We start from the raw sequence: 17,971 nt of genomic DNA, 5'->3' as shown, positions 1-17,971 counted from the left end.
CTATATACAGTATGTACAATGTTAATTTTATAATATGTTTGTTATTGCCTTGGATTGAAATAAAACATATCATGATGTAAATAAATGTCCTAAATTTGGAGACTTAACTGGGGGGTTTTTTAAAATAGTTTTTTGGCGTGGGACTACAATTTGTACCACTTCTGTAGAATGCCCATGTATGGAGACAGATTCACTGCAGAGAAGACATTATTAGGAGTCATAGCTGACATGTTATTTCAGAAGAGGTTGTGATTTGGATTGGCCTGCAAGCTGCTTTTTGATTGTCTGTGATTCAAAATCACTTAATGCGGAACGTCTTCACGGTTTTGCTTCTGAATCTGTCTTCGATTCTCAATCAAGAGTCTCTGAGCTGAGAATAAGATGAGGGTTTGCATCCCAAATGGCGCCCCATTCCCTTCATAGTGCACTACTTTTGACCAGGACCCATAGGGCATTATATAGACTAGAATATAGTATGCAGTGCCCTATATAGAGAATAGGGTGCCATTTACTGGATATCAAAGTGGCTCTCCGCTCCCTTTTAAGATGCATAGCTATTAGCTTGTCTGTGGAAACAATTATAGATTTTTTTAATTTGCTATTACATGATGCAATTTCCAATTTCTGTTTGCATCACTGGGTGCAATAAAGGCTTTGGTTAATTGGGATAACTTGCATAGACAATAACTAACCTAAGTGCAAGAAGTTTCATTCACATACATTAACATAACATAATGTGGATAAACTGCATAAATTTAGCCAGAGGAAAGATCTGAATCTAAATCTAGAGCTGCATGCATTGTGGTTTCACGCCGCCATACTTTAGATACTACTGCATATCACACAGCAACACATCCTACAACCTGTTGGTCATTTGTTTACATTTATCTACTTATCTATCCTGGGGTATCTGTGATCAGATTAGATTAATGTCCATTGGGTAAACAATGCTGGTACATGTTCGAATAAACACCCCCAGGCCTATTAATATGCCTATTGTTTGTGTGTGCGTGTGCGCGTGTGTGTATGTATGTATCTGCATTCTGTCACTCTGACCTAGGTTCGATTTGCCCCAACTTTGTCCCAGTTCGGTCTAAAAGAGATCCAGGAGATCAATAGTTTCTGACTGTTTCTGCATAGTAGTCATCAATGCAATGTTCTCTTTTTACAACTTGCGATAAATCAACACATGGCGATTTACAGTCAATTTACATTGACATCTCAACTCATTGAACTAAGTGGTGAATGTAACAGTGCAACAGCCTAGATGTCATTATACTGTCTACAGTCAGAAGCCTTCTGGAGTCAATTTGTATTGAATTATTTAATAGTATGAACTAATGAATAATATTGATATATTATAAATAATATTCCAAATCCCCTTAAAAAAAACTTGGCAACATATTGCATATCAAAGGTTTTTAAAGACATCCCGGAGTGATGTCTTTATGCAAACTCCATGCACTTCTGTTAAACGACTTCATGTTGCTCTCTTCTCGTGCTTTGTGGAGCAAAATTGAGGTCAAGTCGACCTACAGACATGCAAAAATGCATTGCAAACTGGTCATGTCTTCAGGCTACATCCCAAATGGTACCCTATTCCCAAGTAGTGCATTATGTTTGCATTGAGTAGCCTATATTATCTGGTTCAGAGAAGGACATCTATGTATGTGAGCATAACCTCTGTCGCTAACATGCCTTTTCAAAAGAATTAGCAATCTGCAGATAATTACATTTTAATGCCAACTCTTGATACATGTCCCAAACAAAACCCACGTTCGAGACAGAATCTAATTTCCCTTAAGCCAGGTATTAGAAAACAATGTACCATGAAACTTTTCAAACCGTTAATCAGGCCAAAATACTCTGGGACCCTCGTTCCAAGAGTGAACAGGTAGAACATTTAATTGAATGACTCTAATCTAGATTGTTTTCTGTTTTTCTGAGACATGGCTGAAGAAATGTTCTCCTTTTTCTGACTTTAATGAGTCCAGAGGGGGTGGATTGCTTATGTACATGAAATCTAACTTTAAATGCAATGGTATCATATGGAAACATGCCAATGACCTTGAATGTATGGGGCTGAATGTCTTCCTCTCCCCTCATATATCTCTCACTATTATTGGATTGTATCGACCACCAACATCTGATATCTCGTTTTATGACCATCTAAATGCCATGCTTAAAAAACACGATCAAAAGAAGGAGATCATCTTCATGGGCGATTTAAATATATTCAAATCCACCAACTTTAACAATTTTTGGGGTTGACTGTCAGCGAACTGACTTAAAGATTTTCAACCAAGACCACAGTTCTCACTCCCATAGATCGATAATAATAAACCAATATTCAGAATTCCTGAAATTTCAGCGTCAGCAGTGGGCAGTATTAGTAGCTTCTTCAAGAGCTCGATAACTAAATATGTATTTAGTCTAGGCACTGTATTCTTGAAGAGACACAAATATTATCTGATTGCCCCTCTTGTACATCTAGTTAATCTGTCCATCAAATATGGGCTCTTCCCCAATGCTTGGAAGTCTGCTGCAGTCATACCTGTTATAAAATCTGGTGACCCAACTCTGGTGGAAAATTACCAACCTATAAGCATTCTTCCAGTGCTATCAAAAGTAGCTGAAAGTTGGGTGGCTGATCATCTGACTGATCACCTCAATCAGGGCAACTCCATACATCAAATGCAATTTGGATTCAGAACTAACCAATCTAACGAAACAGCCAATTGCTATTTTCTGAAATGCACTAAATCTAAACTGGACATAGGTGGTGAAGTCAGTCTTTTTGGATCTTAAAAAGGCCTTTGATACTGTGAATCATGAGGTCCTCCTATCCAAACTATCCTCCCTTAATGTGTCCACTGAAGTTATTAGTTGGATGTATTCCTATCTGACAAACAGAAGTCAAAGGGTTCGTCTGGGGGACACTCATTCGGACTCTCTTTACCATAACATTGGGGTCCCACTTGGGTCAATATTAGGCCCCCTTCTGTTTACCATCTATATAAATGATCTCCCACTTGCTTGCCCACAAGTTAACATGCAGATGTATGCAGACGATACAGTTCTGTATATACACTCAGAAAATAGACAACTAGTTGTTAACAAGTTAACTGAAGCTATGGTACATGTTTCTAAATGGATGACTAATTCTTGCCTGCATTTAAATATTTAAATAAGACTGTTTGTATGTACTTCTCTAAGAAATCCATTGATTATTCCCAATGAGCTGTTCTTGTTAATGTGTCTAACTTCAGGTATCTTGGCGTCATTTTGTACTCCAACTTGACATTTAAGAAACATGTGAACAAAGGTGGTTATAACACGGTCAAGTTTGGATTATCCAACTTTAGGTTTATAAGACCTTCCTCTGGAAGCCGCCAAATTATATAGGCATGCTATGATCTTCTGACATCTGAGATATTGCCTCACATGCTCGTCACAAGCAGGAGCTAATATTCTGAAACCAATCGAATCACTATACAAACAAACACTTAAGATTTTTGATAACAAACCAAACGGCTACCACCATTGCCATATAATTTACAAACATCATTTATTTAGTCTGGATAGCTTTAAGCAGTATGTAGATGCAAGCCTTATCTTTAAGATCCTGCATGGTCTTGCCCCTCCACCCCTATACCGGAATATCATGCTCAAGGAAAGCACCTCCAGGATAACAAGGGCAGTAACTAGAGGGGATTGTTGTCCCTTTTCCACACAGTAAAATTGGTCAATCTGCCTTCTCTGTTAGAGCTACAATATACTGGAATGCAATGCCCATGGACTTGAGAAGCTGCACTGATTATTGTATTTTTTAATTTAAATTGAAAACATGGCTCAAATCTATCCAAACCTGTACACATGAGTTATCTGTGGTTCCTCATATGCAAGATGACATTTGATGATAATGTTATTGTTGTTGTTAGAATTGTTAGATTCTAATTATTAGAGTAAGAACTCGACGGACACTGTGAAAGCTTAAAGTCTATTCTTCCCAAAGGATCAAACATATTCACACGAGCACTAGTATTTAAAACCCTTTCTCCTATGCTGAGTCTCCTCCGACACATCTGAACAGCCAATGCATCTCTGTTGCTAGACAGAACCTTTAGTGATACCGGTTCTTCCTCACTTCATATGACCTGACCTCTGCCCCAAAGTGCTCACTCCTCCCCAACTCATGGCTGTCATGGTGACTGGTACCAGACTGTGTCTCTTCTCCTCCCAGAGGATCCCTGATGGCTAACAATAACATATCCTGACATAACGTAAATGTTATATATTACCCTCTCTCCCTCAGTGACATGAATAAGTATATTTCCTACTTTCAGAACCCAACAGAATGATATATTATTGGATGTAATGTATTTGTATTTTGTATTGTTTTTGTGAGTATTTGTATAGTGGCTGTGTAAAGGCCCTTACCTGCCTGGCGACTAAAGGTGCAAATGAGCTTTGGCTAACCCCGGCACATTTATATGGATGTTGCATTATTGTAATATTGATGTTGATTAATGTGCATTGTCCCCTATAAACAAATAAATAATGTAGGAAACAAGGTGCCACTTGGGATTCAGACAAAATCTACTGATCACCCCAAAACTGTTGTTCAGCAAGACGATGTCACTGCTAGTATAATGTAAGTTACAGTAATGCTCTTAGTACTACTCAGTACTGTAAGTATTTAGTACTACTCAGTACTGTCTGTGTCCTTTAGTGCCCAACTGAGCCAGCCTGCCAGCCTGGCATCTGGTCTGTCTGTTGAGACAGTGTTATGGATGGTAAAGTCCCTAGTGCATTATGTGCTAATCCACACGGTCAGCAGGAGGATCCCTTGCCAGTTTAATCTGGTCATGATCGTTAGCATCGCCGGCTAGGTATCACTGGCTAGGGTAAGCTAAGGCTAGCAGCTAGCTACAGCAGCTAATACAAATCTAGATGTGATGGCTAGGCTAGGGTTAAGGCTACAGCAGATGGCTACGGGTTAAGCCAGCCGTCAGTGAGTATTGCTTAGCCTTGGCGACAAATTATTTTGTCGCTAATCAAAAGCATCCCAGTGGGGGTGGCGATTACTCTAGTGTTCCTCCCAAAGGAGTGGACACACTGTAAACATGGGACAGGACACACAAATACGCACACAAAAATACACACACACACACACACAGGACAAGGCACACATATGCAGGATAGCATACGACTTGGGTGGTTCAGCATTATGTTAGCGACCACTGCTGTTCGAGACATTTCCGAGTTGGCAGATGAATGTCATAGCTGAGCCATATTCCAGCCATAGAGGAGTAATGTATCTGTGTACACAGTAGCAGCAAATCAAATTGTATTAGTTACATGCACCGAACACAACAGGTGTAGACTATACAGTGAAATGCTTACTTTACAAGCCCCTAACCAACAATGCAGTTTAAAAAATATGAATAAGAATAAGAAATAAAAGGAAAAGGTAATTAAAGAGTATCAGTAAAATAACAATAGCGAGACTATATACAGGAGGTACAGGTACAGAGTCAATGTGCGGGGGAACAGTTTGGTCACGGTAAATGAGGTAATATGTACATGTAGGTAGAGTTATTAAAGTGACTATGCATAGATAATAACAGAGAGTAGCAGCTAAGTAAAAGCGGGGGGGCAATGCAAATAGTCTGGGTAGCCATTTGATTAGATGTTCAGGAGTTTTATGGCTTGGGGTAGAAGCTGTTTATAGAAGCCTCTTGGACCTAAACTTGGCACTCCAGTACCGCTTGCCGTGCGGTAGCAGAGAAAACAGTCTATGACTTGTGCAGCTGGATTCTTTGACAATTTTTAGGGCCTTCCTCTGATGATGTGGACACCAAGGAACTTGAAGCGCTCAACCTGCTCTACTACAGCCCCGTCTATGAGAATGGGGACGTGGTCGGTCCTCCTTTTCCTGTAGTCCACTATCATCTCCTTTGTCATGATCACGTTGAGGGAGAGGTTGTTGTCCTGGCACCACACGGCCAGGTCTCTGATCTCCTCCCTATAGGCTGTCTCGTCGTTGTCGGTGATCAGGCCTACCACTGTAGTGTCATCGGCAAACTTAATGATTGTATTGGAGTCGTGCCTGGTCGTGCAGTCATGAATGAACAGGGAGTACAGGAGGGGACTGAGCATGCACCCCTAAGGAGCCTCTGTGTTGAGGATCAGCGTGGTGGATGTGTTGTTACCTACCCTTACCACCTGGGGACGGCCTGTCAGGAAGTCCAGAATCCAGTTGCAGAGGGAGGTGTTTAGTCCCAGGGTCCTTAGCTTAGTGATGAGCTTTGAGGGCACTATGGTGTTGAATGCTGAGCTGTAGTCAATGAACAGCATTCTCACATAGGTGTTCCTTTTATCCAGGTGGGAAAGGGCAGTGTGAAGTGCAATAGAGATTGCATCATCTGTGGATCTATTAGGGCGGTATGCAAATTGGAGTGGGTCTAGGGTTTCTGGGATAATGGTGTTGATGTGAGCCATGACCAACCTTTCAAAGCACTTCATGGCTACAGACGTGAGTGCTACGGGTCGGTAGTCATTTAGGGAGGTTACCTTAGTGTTCTTGGGCACAGGGACTATGGTGGTGTGCTTAAAACATGTTGGTATTACAGACTCGGACATGTGAGAGGTTGAAAAAGTCAGTGAAGACACTTCCCAGTTAGTCAGCGCATGCTCGTAGAACACGTCCTGGTAATCTGTCTTGTGAATGTTGACCTGTTTAAAGGTCTTACTCACATCAGTAGCAGAGAATGTGGTCACACAGTTGTCCGGAACAGCTGGTGCTCTCATGCATGTTTCAGTGTTATTTGCCTCGAAGCGAGTATAGAAGTAGTTTAGCTTGTCTGGTAGGCTCTTGTCACCGGGCAGCTCTCGGCTGTGCTTCCCTTTCTAGTCTGTAATGGTTTGCAAGCCCTGGCACATCCGACGAGCGTCGGAGCCGTAGTACGATTCGATCTTAGTCCTGTATTGATGCTTTGCATGTTTGATGGTTCGTCTGAGGGCATAGCGGGATTTCTTATAAGTTTCCGGTTTAGAGTCCCGCTCCTTGAAAGCGGCAGCTCTAGCCTTTAGCTCTGTGCAGATGTTGCCTTAATCCATGGCTTCTGGTTGGGGTATGTACGTACAGTCACTGTGGGGACGACGTCCTCAATGCACTTATTGATAAAGCTAGTGACTGATGTGGTGTATTCCTCAATGCCATTGGAAGAATCCCGGAACATATTCCAGTCTGTGCTAGAAAAACAGTCCTGTAGCTTAGCATCTGCGTCATCTGAACACTTTTTTGTTGACCGAGTCACTGTTGCTTCCTACTTTAATTTTAGCTTGTAAGCAGGAATCAGGAAGATAGAATTATGGTCAGATTTGCCAAATGGAGGGTGAGGGAGAGCTTTGTACGTGTCTCTGTGTGTGTAAAGGTGGTCTAGAGTTATTTTCCCTCTGGTTGCACATTTAACATGCTGATAGAAATTTGGTAAAACGGATTTAAGTTTCCCTGCATTATAGTCCCCGGCTACTAGGAGCGCCGCCTCTGGATGAGCGTTTTCCTGTTTGCTTATGGCGGAATCATCTCATTGAGTGCAGTCTTAGTGCCAGCATCGGTCTGTGGTGGTATGTAGACAGCTACAAAAAATACAGATTAACTCTTTAGGTAGATAGTGTGGTTTACAGCTTATCATGTGATACTTCCTTAGATATTGTGCACCAGCTGTTGTTTACAAATATGCATTGTCCACCCCCCCTTGTCTTACCAGACGCCGCTGTTCTATCCTGCCGATACAGCGTATAACCAGCCAGCTGTATGTTGATAATGTTGTTGTTCAGCCACGACTCTGTGAAGCACAAGATATTACAGTTTGTAATGTCCCGTTGGTAGTTTAATCTTCCTCGTAGGTCGTCAATTTTATTTTTCAATGACTGCTTGTTAGCTAGTAAAACGGAAGGCAGTGGGGGTTTGTTCGATCGCCTACGAATTCTCAGAAGGCAGCCTGACCTCCATCCTCTTTTTCTCCATCTTCACGCAAATTGCAGGGATTTGAGCCTGTTCCCGGGAAAGCAGTATGTCCTTCACGTCAGGCACGTTGGACTCGTTAAAGGAAAAAAAAGCTTCTGCCACTTCTGATGTCCAGAAGTTATTTTTGGTCATAAGAGATGGTAGCAGCAATATTATGTACAGAATACGTTTTTTTTTTTTAAGTTACAAACAACGCAAAAAAACAACAAAAAAAACACATTTGGTTAAGAGCACGTAAAACAATAACACGATTAAATAAAACGGACCCCTTTTTCCTGCAATTTTCCCTATATTCGGTTGGCTGTCCATGGCTGTCATGGACATTAAAAGAAGAGGACCAAGGTGCAGCGTGGTGAGCGTACATTTTCTCTTTATTTGGAAAATGACGCCGAACAAAACAATAAACACTACAAAAACAAACCGTGAAGCTACATGCTATGTGCCCTAAACAAAGTCAACTTCCCACAAAGACAGATGGAAAAAAGGGCTACCTAAGTATGGTTCTCAATCAGAGACAACAATAGACAGCTGTCCCTGATTGAGAACCCTACCCGGCCAAAACATAGAAATACAAATAATAGAATATAGAATACCCACCAGAACTCACACCCTGACTAAACCAAAATAGAAACATAAACAGGATCTCTAAGGTCAGCGCGTGACAATGGCTTTTGCTTTTGCTGCCTTTTATCCAGCTGCAATTCTTGGCACTTTCATTCCAGCCACATCGCACCCTGCATACTACTACTGGTTTGCCTCTGAAGCTAAGCAGGGTCGGGCTTGCTCGGTTCCTGTATGGGAAACTAGATGTAGCTAGAAGTGGTGGAAAACAATTTAATAGTGAAAAAAAATGTGTTAGGAGAGGGCAAAGCAAATGCATAATATAAGTCTACAAACAGCATGCAGCCTACAAGTCAGTGTTCCGACATGCATACATTCACTTTAAACTTCCCACAAAGCACAGACTTTGAAAATGCATGGAGGGACTAAAATAAGCCAAGCCTGTCCAAGGAAAGCTCCTTTACTGTGCCATTTGCATACAGAAAGTGACACACCACTAGTTCATCTGTACGAGTCCTGTGTAACTCCACATACATGTTTCTCTTCAAGGACAGGAGAGGAGACTGTAACTGTATGAGCCTGAGTTAGTCAGTTTCCATTGTAGTGTGATTAGATCCATGTCCCCTCTGTTGGGGATGATTGTACTCAGGCTATTTCCAGCTCTGCATGACACTGTGATGCCCTGCTGAATGGTGTGTGTGTGTGTGAGAGTGTGTGTGTGTGTGTGTGTGTGTGTGTGTGTGTGTGTGTGTGTGTGTGTGTGTGTGTGTGTGTGTGTGTGTGTGTGTGTGTGTGTGTGTGTGTGTGTGTGTGTGTGTGTGTGTGTGTGTGTGTGTACAGCATGTGTATGTGTGTGTGACCCCCTGCTGATCAATGTTCCCCTTCGTTCCCCTGCAGTACAAGCCCCCCTACTTTCATCAGATCAGCTCCAAACAAGAAACAAGTTGAGATGAAAACATCAAAAGAAAAGAAAACTTGTTCATGCTCTTTCTCTCTCTTCCATATTTTTTCTCATTTTCAAATGCAGCATCTCCAAACATTGTTAAAAAAAAAAGCTACCTTTGTCACGAAGAAAACAATCCTAAAGTTTAAGTTGGTAGATTTCTCGGTTGCAACAAACGAAGCAAACTTTTATGTACGTCAACACAAAGACTAGCCCTGAGCAAGTCTCATCTGAACTCATCCAATAATACAAGTCTGCTTAGATTTCACACATTAAAAGTAGCAACGGTCATATTTTTAAACAATTGTAATAAATGCAACAGTTGAACGGACGAAGATACTCCAACTTTTGGAATGGTATAATCCATCAGATATTGACTGAATTCTTGCACATTAAACATTTCACTGGCACGGACATAGAGTTCAGGAATTTTGGTTGTAATTCAGGTATTCAGTTTATTGTCAAAATGCACTTTATTTTCTTATAATGCACTCTCTCTTATTGTATCAGGCATTTAAACAATATTTTGTGTTAAAATAAAGAAAGGTATAACATTCAGAAAATATTCAGACACATTTCCATGTTTCCACATTTTGTTATGTTACAGCCTTATTCTAAAATGTATATGTATATATATAAAACATCTTAATCAATCTAAACACAATGCCCCATAATGACAAAACAAAAACATTTTTTTAAATATTTTTTTTTTGCAAATTTATAAAAAATAAAAACAGAAATACCTTATGAATATGAATTCAGAGCCTTTGCTATGAGACTGGAAATTGAGCTCAGGTGCATTCTGTTTCCATTGATCATTCTTAAGATGTTTCTACAACTTAATTGGAGTCCACCTGTGGTAAATTACATTGATTGGAAAGGCACACACCTGTCTATATAAGGTCCCACAGTTGACAGTGCATGTCAGAGCAAAAACCAAGCCATGATGTCAAAGGAATTGTCTGTAGGATTTTGTCGAGGCACAGATCTGGGGAAGGGTACCAAAAAAAGTCTGCAGCATTGAAGGTCCCCAAGAACACAGTGGCCTCCATCATTTTTATATGAAAGAAGTTTGGAACCAAGACTTTTCCTAGAGCTGGCCGCCTGGCCAAACTGAGCAATCATGGGAGAAGTGCCTTGGTCAGGGAGGTGACAAAGAAATCGATGGTCACCCTGACAGAGCTCCAGAGTTTTGGGAGAACCTTCCAGAAGGACAACCTGCAGCACTCCACCAATCAGGCCTTTATGGTAGAGTGGCCAATCGGAAGCCACTCCTAAATAAAAGGCACGACAGCCCACTTGGAGTTTGCCAAAAGGCACCTAAATGACTCGCGAACCATGAGAAACAAGATTCTCTGGTCTGATAATACCAAGATTGAACTCTTTGGCCTGATTGCCAAGCATCACGTCTGGAGGAAACCTGGCACCATCCCTACAGTGAAGCATGGTGGTAGCAGTATCATGCTGTAGGGATGTTCTTCAGTGGCAGGGACTGGGAGACTTATCAGGGGGATAGATGAACAGAGCAAAGTTCAGAGAGATCCTTGATGAAAACCTACTCCAGCGCGCTCAGGATCTCAGACTGGGGCGAAGGTTCACCTTCCAACAGGACAACAACCCTAAACACACAGCTAAGACAACACAGGAGTGGCTTCGGGACAAGTCTCTGAATGTCCTTGAGTGGCCCAGCCAGAGCCCGGACTTGAACCCAATTGAACATCTCTGGAGAGACCTGAAAATAGCTGTACAGCGACACTCCCCACCCAGCCTGACAGAGCTTGAGAGGATCTGGGTTCAGGAGCAATGTTCCCTCCAATTATTTTCGGCATTGAGCAAATGTCAGCTCTGCTGAGTGCCAACTTGAACGTTGTGAAAATCCTGTGCAACCTCCAGTTTACTGTGAACACTGAGTCTGTACCCACTTTAAATTACAGTTTTAACAGTGGCCAAGTAGGCTACTGTGGCTGTTTCATCATATTGTGGGCCTACCAGAGTGGCCTGCCATCAAAAACAATGGATAAAATGCATCCCATAACATCCCACACTTTCTTCTCTGGAGCAGAGCGCCGTTAAAAGGAGTGATAACTGGAGTGGCGTTAAGTGTTGAGGAGGATCAACTGAAGTTGAAGATTCCCGGTGTCTGTTACACCCACCATTTGGTGTGATGCAGACCTGGTGGAGAGCGTGGTGAAACAGAGAAGACACTTTCTGTACAACTGAGTTTTGATGCAGTGTCTTTACCAGATAAAATCCATTTAGAATGTGTCACTTATCCTGTTAGAGCTTTTGTCCCGAATCCATTACAGTGTTTTAGGTGTCAAGCTTATGGTCATGTGGCAGCAGTGTGTAGGAGGGAGATGTCTAGATGTGAGAAGTGTGCAGAAGGACATGAGACAAAGGAATGTGTAGTATCAGTGGGAAAAGTTGTGTGTCAACTGTAGGGGTACCTATGGTGCTGGAGATTAGAGGTGTCTGCTGAGAGAAAGGCATGTTGAGGTTGCCAGGATCAGAGTAGTGCAGAAGGTGTCTTATATTGAGGCAGTAAAGAGAGTAGTAGAGGAAGATGGCTCCAGGGTGAGGAATCCTAAAAGGATCCCTGTGAATAGGCTGAGGCCAATAGAGAGTAATAGGAATAACATGTGCTTCAGTAAGGTTGTTTTTTTGGCGTTCATGACCATGGTTGATAATTGTACCGCAGGTATTGAATGTAAATCACAGAGGATTGATGTTAAGGTAGCAGCTGCATAGAAGTACTTGGGTGTATGAGATTTTACTGCAGCACAGTTACAAGATGTTTTGAATGATAATGTCTTGTCCTCCCAGGCTGATGGCCTGGTGTAGGGTCAGATAGGGCCAAAGTAGTGGAATAGTGGTGAGGTTTTAATGGGTGTAGAGTTAGTTGGTAGGGCCATTTTTTTCACAAAGTGTAATGAATTCATACTACAGAATAGTAGGCTGATACACAGCTAATACAGTATGCACCTATAATATTTGCTTGCGGACCGCCATTATATCGAAGAAGAAAAAGAAGAAGTGGAACAGGGCTGACTCACCAGAGACAATTTCTTCGTGCTTTGAGTAGCAACGCCCATGGATCTGTCTTTTTCAGCCACAGTGCAGGTAGGGTAGACAGAGCATGGGTTTAGGTGGTTGCAAAACCTAACCGTACCCTATCTGCACTGTGGCTGAAAAAGACAGATCCTTGCGCGTTGCTACTCAAAGCACTAAGAAATGATCTCTAGGTTCACTCATAGGAAATCCATGAAACATCTCATGAATTGTTCTCAATATGCTGCTGCACAAAGAACATGGTGAGTCAGGTTAGTAGGCTATAACAAGCTAGAGTACAGTATGTAACTGAAAACTAAGTAGACGGCTTTTAAAAATCCTCTTCAGATGCTTTAGAGTGTGGTAGCTGGGTGTAAGACATGTGGTTATTTGGAGGTACCGAAACAGAGGTTTACAACCATCGAATTAGAATACAGTAGAATGGGCATAGAATCAGAATCAGTCCACCCATTATGGCATCATTGACTTAATAATGTTCTAATAATTTTAAGTATATGAAATGCTTAAAACTCAGCAAATCTAATTGTTTAACCAACACACAGGTACTGTATCTATCCAAAAGTATTTATAGTTTACAGGATGTAAGAGCCTCACTTTGTTCTTTGCTTTTCTAACAAGCAGGAGAAGGTGTGTAATTTGAGAGGATAAAAGTTGAGATCATGTTCTCTCACTTTACCTAATGTGTTTAATTGACCTGTCATGTTGGACTGCAGTTGTTACAGGACTGTGAATGGGCTTACAGCTAAACCATTGAACTCAGTAACTGAGTGAAGTCAACTAGCACTAAAGCATTACCATTTTACATTTAGCAGACACTCTCATCCAGAGCGACTTACAGTCCATGCATTCAACTAAGGTAGGTAAATACCATGAATGGGAAATTCATGCAGTCTGTGAAAGATGTTTAAGGTGTTTCACATGACATCTTACAGATAAATGGGGTCCCCTTAAAACCATCCAATAGGAGCATATCTGGATTCTTCGGCCAGTGGATTCTTCGGCCAGTGTGTGTGTGTGTGTGTGTGTGTGTGTGTGTGTGTGTGTGTGTGTGTGTGTGTGTGTGTGATTCCCCCTACCTCCGAATGCTGGCCTCATGGTGAAATCATGATCATCTACTTTCAGAAGCTGCTCTGTCTTCAGCTTGCGATTTTTGGTCACATCCGGAGGCTTCTTTGTCAAGGAGCTGGTTTAAGACAACACAAGACAACACCATAATAAGTCACAACAACTGTCTGGTGGAATAATTCATTTCTAACTTGACACAAGCACATCTAGAATGAGATCAAATAAAACTCTAAATGAGTGGAGAATATCTCACTTTGGTCTCTCTGAGCCTATTCATATTGTAGCGAGTGGGTTAACCCTATTGGCGCGATGTGTAGGGTGCTTGCCTTTCAAGCCAGTTACCGCCCAGTTCGCTACATTGGCGTCCGAAGTGGGATGGAGGACGGTGAGGCCATCATCTGAGTAGTCAAAGCACAGGGACGTGCTTTCCTCGCTATATGAGCCAATTTACAATTGCCGCTAAGTGGGCTGACCCTATTTGCGCAATGCATAGGGTGTTTGCCTTTTACACCAGTGACCCGTGTTCACGTTCATGCCCTGACGTTCGCTATAACATAAAGCACAATCAAAGTGGAATGGAAATTCATGTTGCTTTGCCTTATTAAATGAAAACAGTAGCTGCAGTTCTCAACCCCTACTGGGTGACATCCAGATAACTGTGCTTCCCTCCCTGATGGCTTTGACAGATGGCTTTGAGACACGTGGTCATGCTGATCTTACTCAAGGCACTTGGCAGCCAGACCCTAAACTGTAATTGATGAGTGGGCACAACAAGTAGGCTATACCTAGGGTCTTCACAGGCTGTCTAGTGTTGCAACCTTTTCTCATAGCATTTCACATTATCCTGTATGTAAATCAGAGACACTCCATTTAGTATGATATGTTATGTTTTGTATAGAATGTAATCATTTGTGGATGTCCACCACCCATTTTGTATGATATGTTATGAATTACAATTTGTATTATATGTTAATAATTAGCAATACGTGTTTTGTTACGAATTTACAAACCTACAATATGTTACGGAATTGCAAAGCGTATTGTATGTTACTAATTTGCTAAACTTATGATGGGTTAAGGTTAGTGTTGGGGGAAGAGTTAGCTAAAAGGGTTAAGGTTAGGATTAGGAGAAAGGTTATCTAACATCCTAAGTAGTTGCAAAGTAGCAAGTAGTTGAAAAGGTGCTAATTAAGCTAAAATGCTATAGTTGTCCATGACAAGATTTGAACTCACAACCTTTGTGTAGCTAGACATTCGCATTATAGTTTTTGCCCCAAGTAACCATTGTCTTATGTAACCACACCAAACTTAACATTTCATACTAAATGGAGAGTCACAGATTTACATACAGAATAATACGAAATGCTCTGAGACCAGGTTGCGTGTCTTGTACCACTGTCTGTCTGGGTCTTGTTGGATTTTCACCGCCCCTCTGTCCTTTATAATTAGTTATTAGATCGTTTTTCCATGTCCAATTTTGCATATCAAGTTTTGTGAATTTCAATGATGAAGAAGAAGACAACGGATCTTGAACCACTGCACACCACAGAACCACCCCTGGGTGAGCAGTATCGAGTACAAACTTACGTGCCATGATTTGCTGTCTCTGTGCCATGCTTTGCCGTCTCCACGGTACCCGTCCATCTCCGTACTCGGTGTCCGTGATTACGGCATTCCCCGGTAACCACCAGACAGAAGAATAAAAATAGCGATTTAGTCAGATAAGGCATCGTTATGCGTGCAAGTCTAAAATTCCACAAGTTACTCCAAAAGCCTCGTTAAGTTGACCTACAGGCACACGGCTTTGTACGCATCTCCTCGCTCACGGGAAACCAAGCGTTCAGACAGGCATTGCATTGCAACTGCGATGGTTTGATAATGTGTAGGTTGTGTTTGAATACGGCCGCTTGGGAATCTATACTCCGAGAGGATTCTTCCGATTGTCATTGGTTAGCAACTGCACAGCTGTTTTGATGCCCAGTGCCCCCAGTCACCGTTGGTCATCGTCGCAGCGAACACGCAGGCAGGGTGCTCCGGGTCTACACAGCTGTCATTTTTAACATGCTTGATAAAACCCGGGAATAGGTATGTAACCTAATAATAACACAGCCTCCAATGTACGGGGGCGCAGAGAGGGATTGCTACAACTAATCTTGGTCTGATTAGTTTTTGAGTGGAGATACTGAGGTTGCGGAATGTGTGGGCAAAACATACAAACACTATTTATAGGGATAGATTATGCCCACTTTAAGATTCTCGTTGTGCAGTACAGTTAAGTGAAAAGTGCACGTGTAGAAGAAGAAAAGAGCCGCCCTATTATGCATCACTTGTTTCCAAATTTTCACAGTTCAAAGTTGCGCTGCGCTGTGCAACGGCAGGCCCATTAGTATTCTCTCTGTGATTCCTCCTTCCTCTCAAGTTGAGATGATAAGGGCCAGTCTCTGGGGGGACCTGGGCTCCACGCTGGGACCTGGCTCTCAGATCCGCAGGGGGGTAAGAGGCACCAGGGTCCCTGGGGTACCTCCGGTCCCTGCCGCGGCGCGGAGAAGCAGCAACATCAACAGCAGATGGCGCGCAGCTTTTTGTTAAGTGTTTTGTCGTCGCCCACTCAGCTCTCACTCTGCTCCAGCCCCTGAAACGCATATTATCTGGATTTCAGTGCAATTCTTCCCGATCGGTGCTATTTGGTATCCTTGGGACGTCCCTACCCCATTGACGTTGTCATTTAACTCTCCTGTTGTGTTCCGGTCGAATTGGACCAATTTACACGTTTTCTCTCTGACAGATGTAGGTTCATTTAATCTGATTGTCATAAGGTTCCATTACTTTGTCCACGCAGGGCATCTGAACACGCAAAATATTTTGGGTGTTTTATTTAACTTTTGTACACCTGTGGTGTTACTTTTAACCAGTCAATAAAAATGAACTGGTGAGACTACAATTAGTGTATAAAATTGAGTTCAGGCACATGCCCATTCATCAGATGGACACACTTCCTCTCCCAGACCCACACATGCATGTGTGTTTGAGAAAACACACACACACCTCACTCCCCTTCTTGGCTTCCATGTCAACCCCCACAGGAACCTTTCACCTGTTGGCATTCTCACAAACAATCGCAACATTGTTTCAATAATATATAGAACTTTTCTTGCAGCTCTGGTATATAAAGCTTTTTGGAGGTCTTGCTCACAATTCATTCTGTGGCTGTCACGCCCTGACCTTAGAGATCCTGTTTATGTCTCTATTTTGGTTTGGTCAGGGTTTGAGTTGGGGTGGGTATTCTATATTCTATTATTTGTATTTCTATGTTTTGGCCGGGTAGGGTTCTCAATCAGGGACAGCTGTCTATCGTTGTCTCTGCTTGAGAACCATACTTAGGTAGCCCTTTCTTCCACCTGTCTTTGTGGGAAGTTGACTTTGTTTAGGGCACATAGCCGTTAGCTTCACGGTTTGTTTTTGTAGTGTTTATTGTTTTGTTCGGTGTCATTTTTCCAAATAAAGAGAAAATGTACGCTGACCACGCTGCACCTTGGTCCAGTTCTTCCAACGCCGTGACAGAACTTCCCACCACAAACGGACCAAGAGGCGTGGTAAGGAGGAGCAGCGTGTTCAGGAGGACTGGACATGGGAGGACATCCTAAATGGCAAAGGATCCTGGACACGGGAGGAGATCCTGGCGGGAAAGATCGCCTGCCGTGGGAGCAGCTGGAAGCAGAGAGGAAGGCGGAGGCAGCGAGAAATAGGGCTCAGGTTTACACAGGGTCACGGCTGGCACTAAAGACCGGGAGGCCACTCCAAAAACATTTGGGGGGGGGGACACGGGGAGTGTGGCAGAGTCAGGATTCAGACCTGAGCCAACTTCCCGTGCTTACCGTGGCGAGCATGTGACTGGTCAGGCACCGTGCTATGGGGTGATGCGCACAGTGTTTCGGTTGAGCATTCACAGGCCGGTGTGCTCTGTGCCAGCGTCCAGCATTTACCGGGTGGAAGTGGGCATCCAGCCAGAACGGGTTGTGCTAGCTCTGCGCTCGAGACCGACAGTGCGCCTCCACGGCCCAGTGTATCAGGTGCCTCGGCCAAGGAAAAAGCCTCCTGTATGTCTCCCCAGCCTGGTGAGTCCTGTGCCTGCTCCCAGAGCCAGGCCTCCTGTTTGTCTCTCCACTCCAGTGATGATCCATTGCAATAAGCCTCCAGTGATGATCCATGGCACAAAGCCTCCAGTGATGATCCATGGCACGAAGCCTCCAGTGATGATCCATGGCACGAAGCCTCCAGTGATGATCCATGGCATGAAG

At 42.8% G+C, this 17,971-nt stretch overlaps 1 protein-coding gene across 1 annotated transcript in view; it reads right to left on the bottom strand.

The window, feature by feature from the left end:
- LOC112262291 (gamma-aminobutyric acid receptor subunit rho-2-like) overlaps positions 1–15,818 on the bottom strand; it is a 28,549-nt gene extending 12,731 nt beyond the window's left edge. Inside the window, exons 1-2 of the mRNA XM_024437974.2 lie at positions 15,261–15,818; positions 13,685–13,791 (exon numbers count right to left, since the gene is read on the bottom strand). Of these exons, the coding sequence (XP_024293742.1) occupies positions 13,685–13,791; positions 15,261–15,403 (250 nt within the window). The 5' untranslated portion in view covers positions 15,404–15,818. The remainder of the gene's footprint in view (positions 1–13,684; positions 13,792–15,260) is intronic.
- Between the last annotated feature and the right edge of the window lie 2,153 nt (positions 15,819–17,971).

The sequence above is a fragment of the Oncorhynchus tshawytscha genome, linkage group LG11 (genome assembly GCF_018296145.1).
Source record: "Oncorhynchus tshawytscha isolate Ot180627B linkage group LG11, Otsh_v2.0, whole genome shotgun sequence".
NCBI lineage: Eukaryota > Metazoa > Chordata > Actinopteri > Salmoniformes > Salmonidae > Oncorhynchus > Oncorhynchus tshawytscha.
Note: the sequence above shows the minus strand (reverse complement) of the source record. Positions and strands in the feature narration are given on the sequence as shown.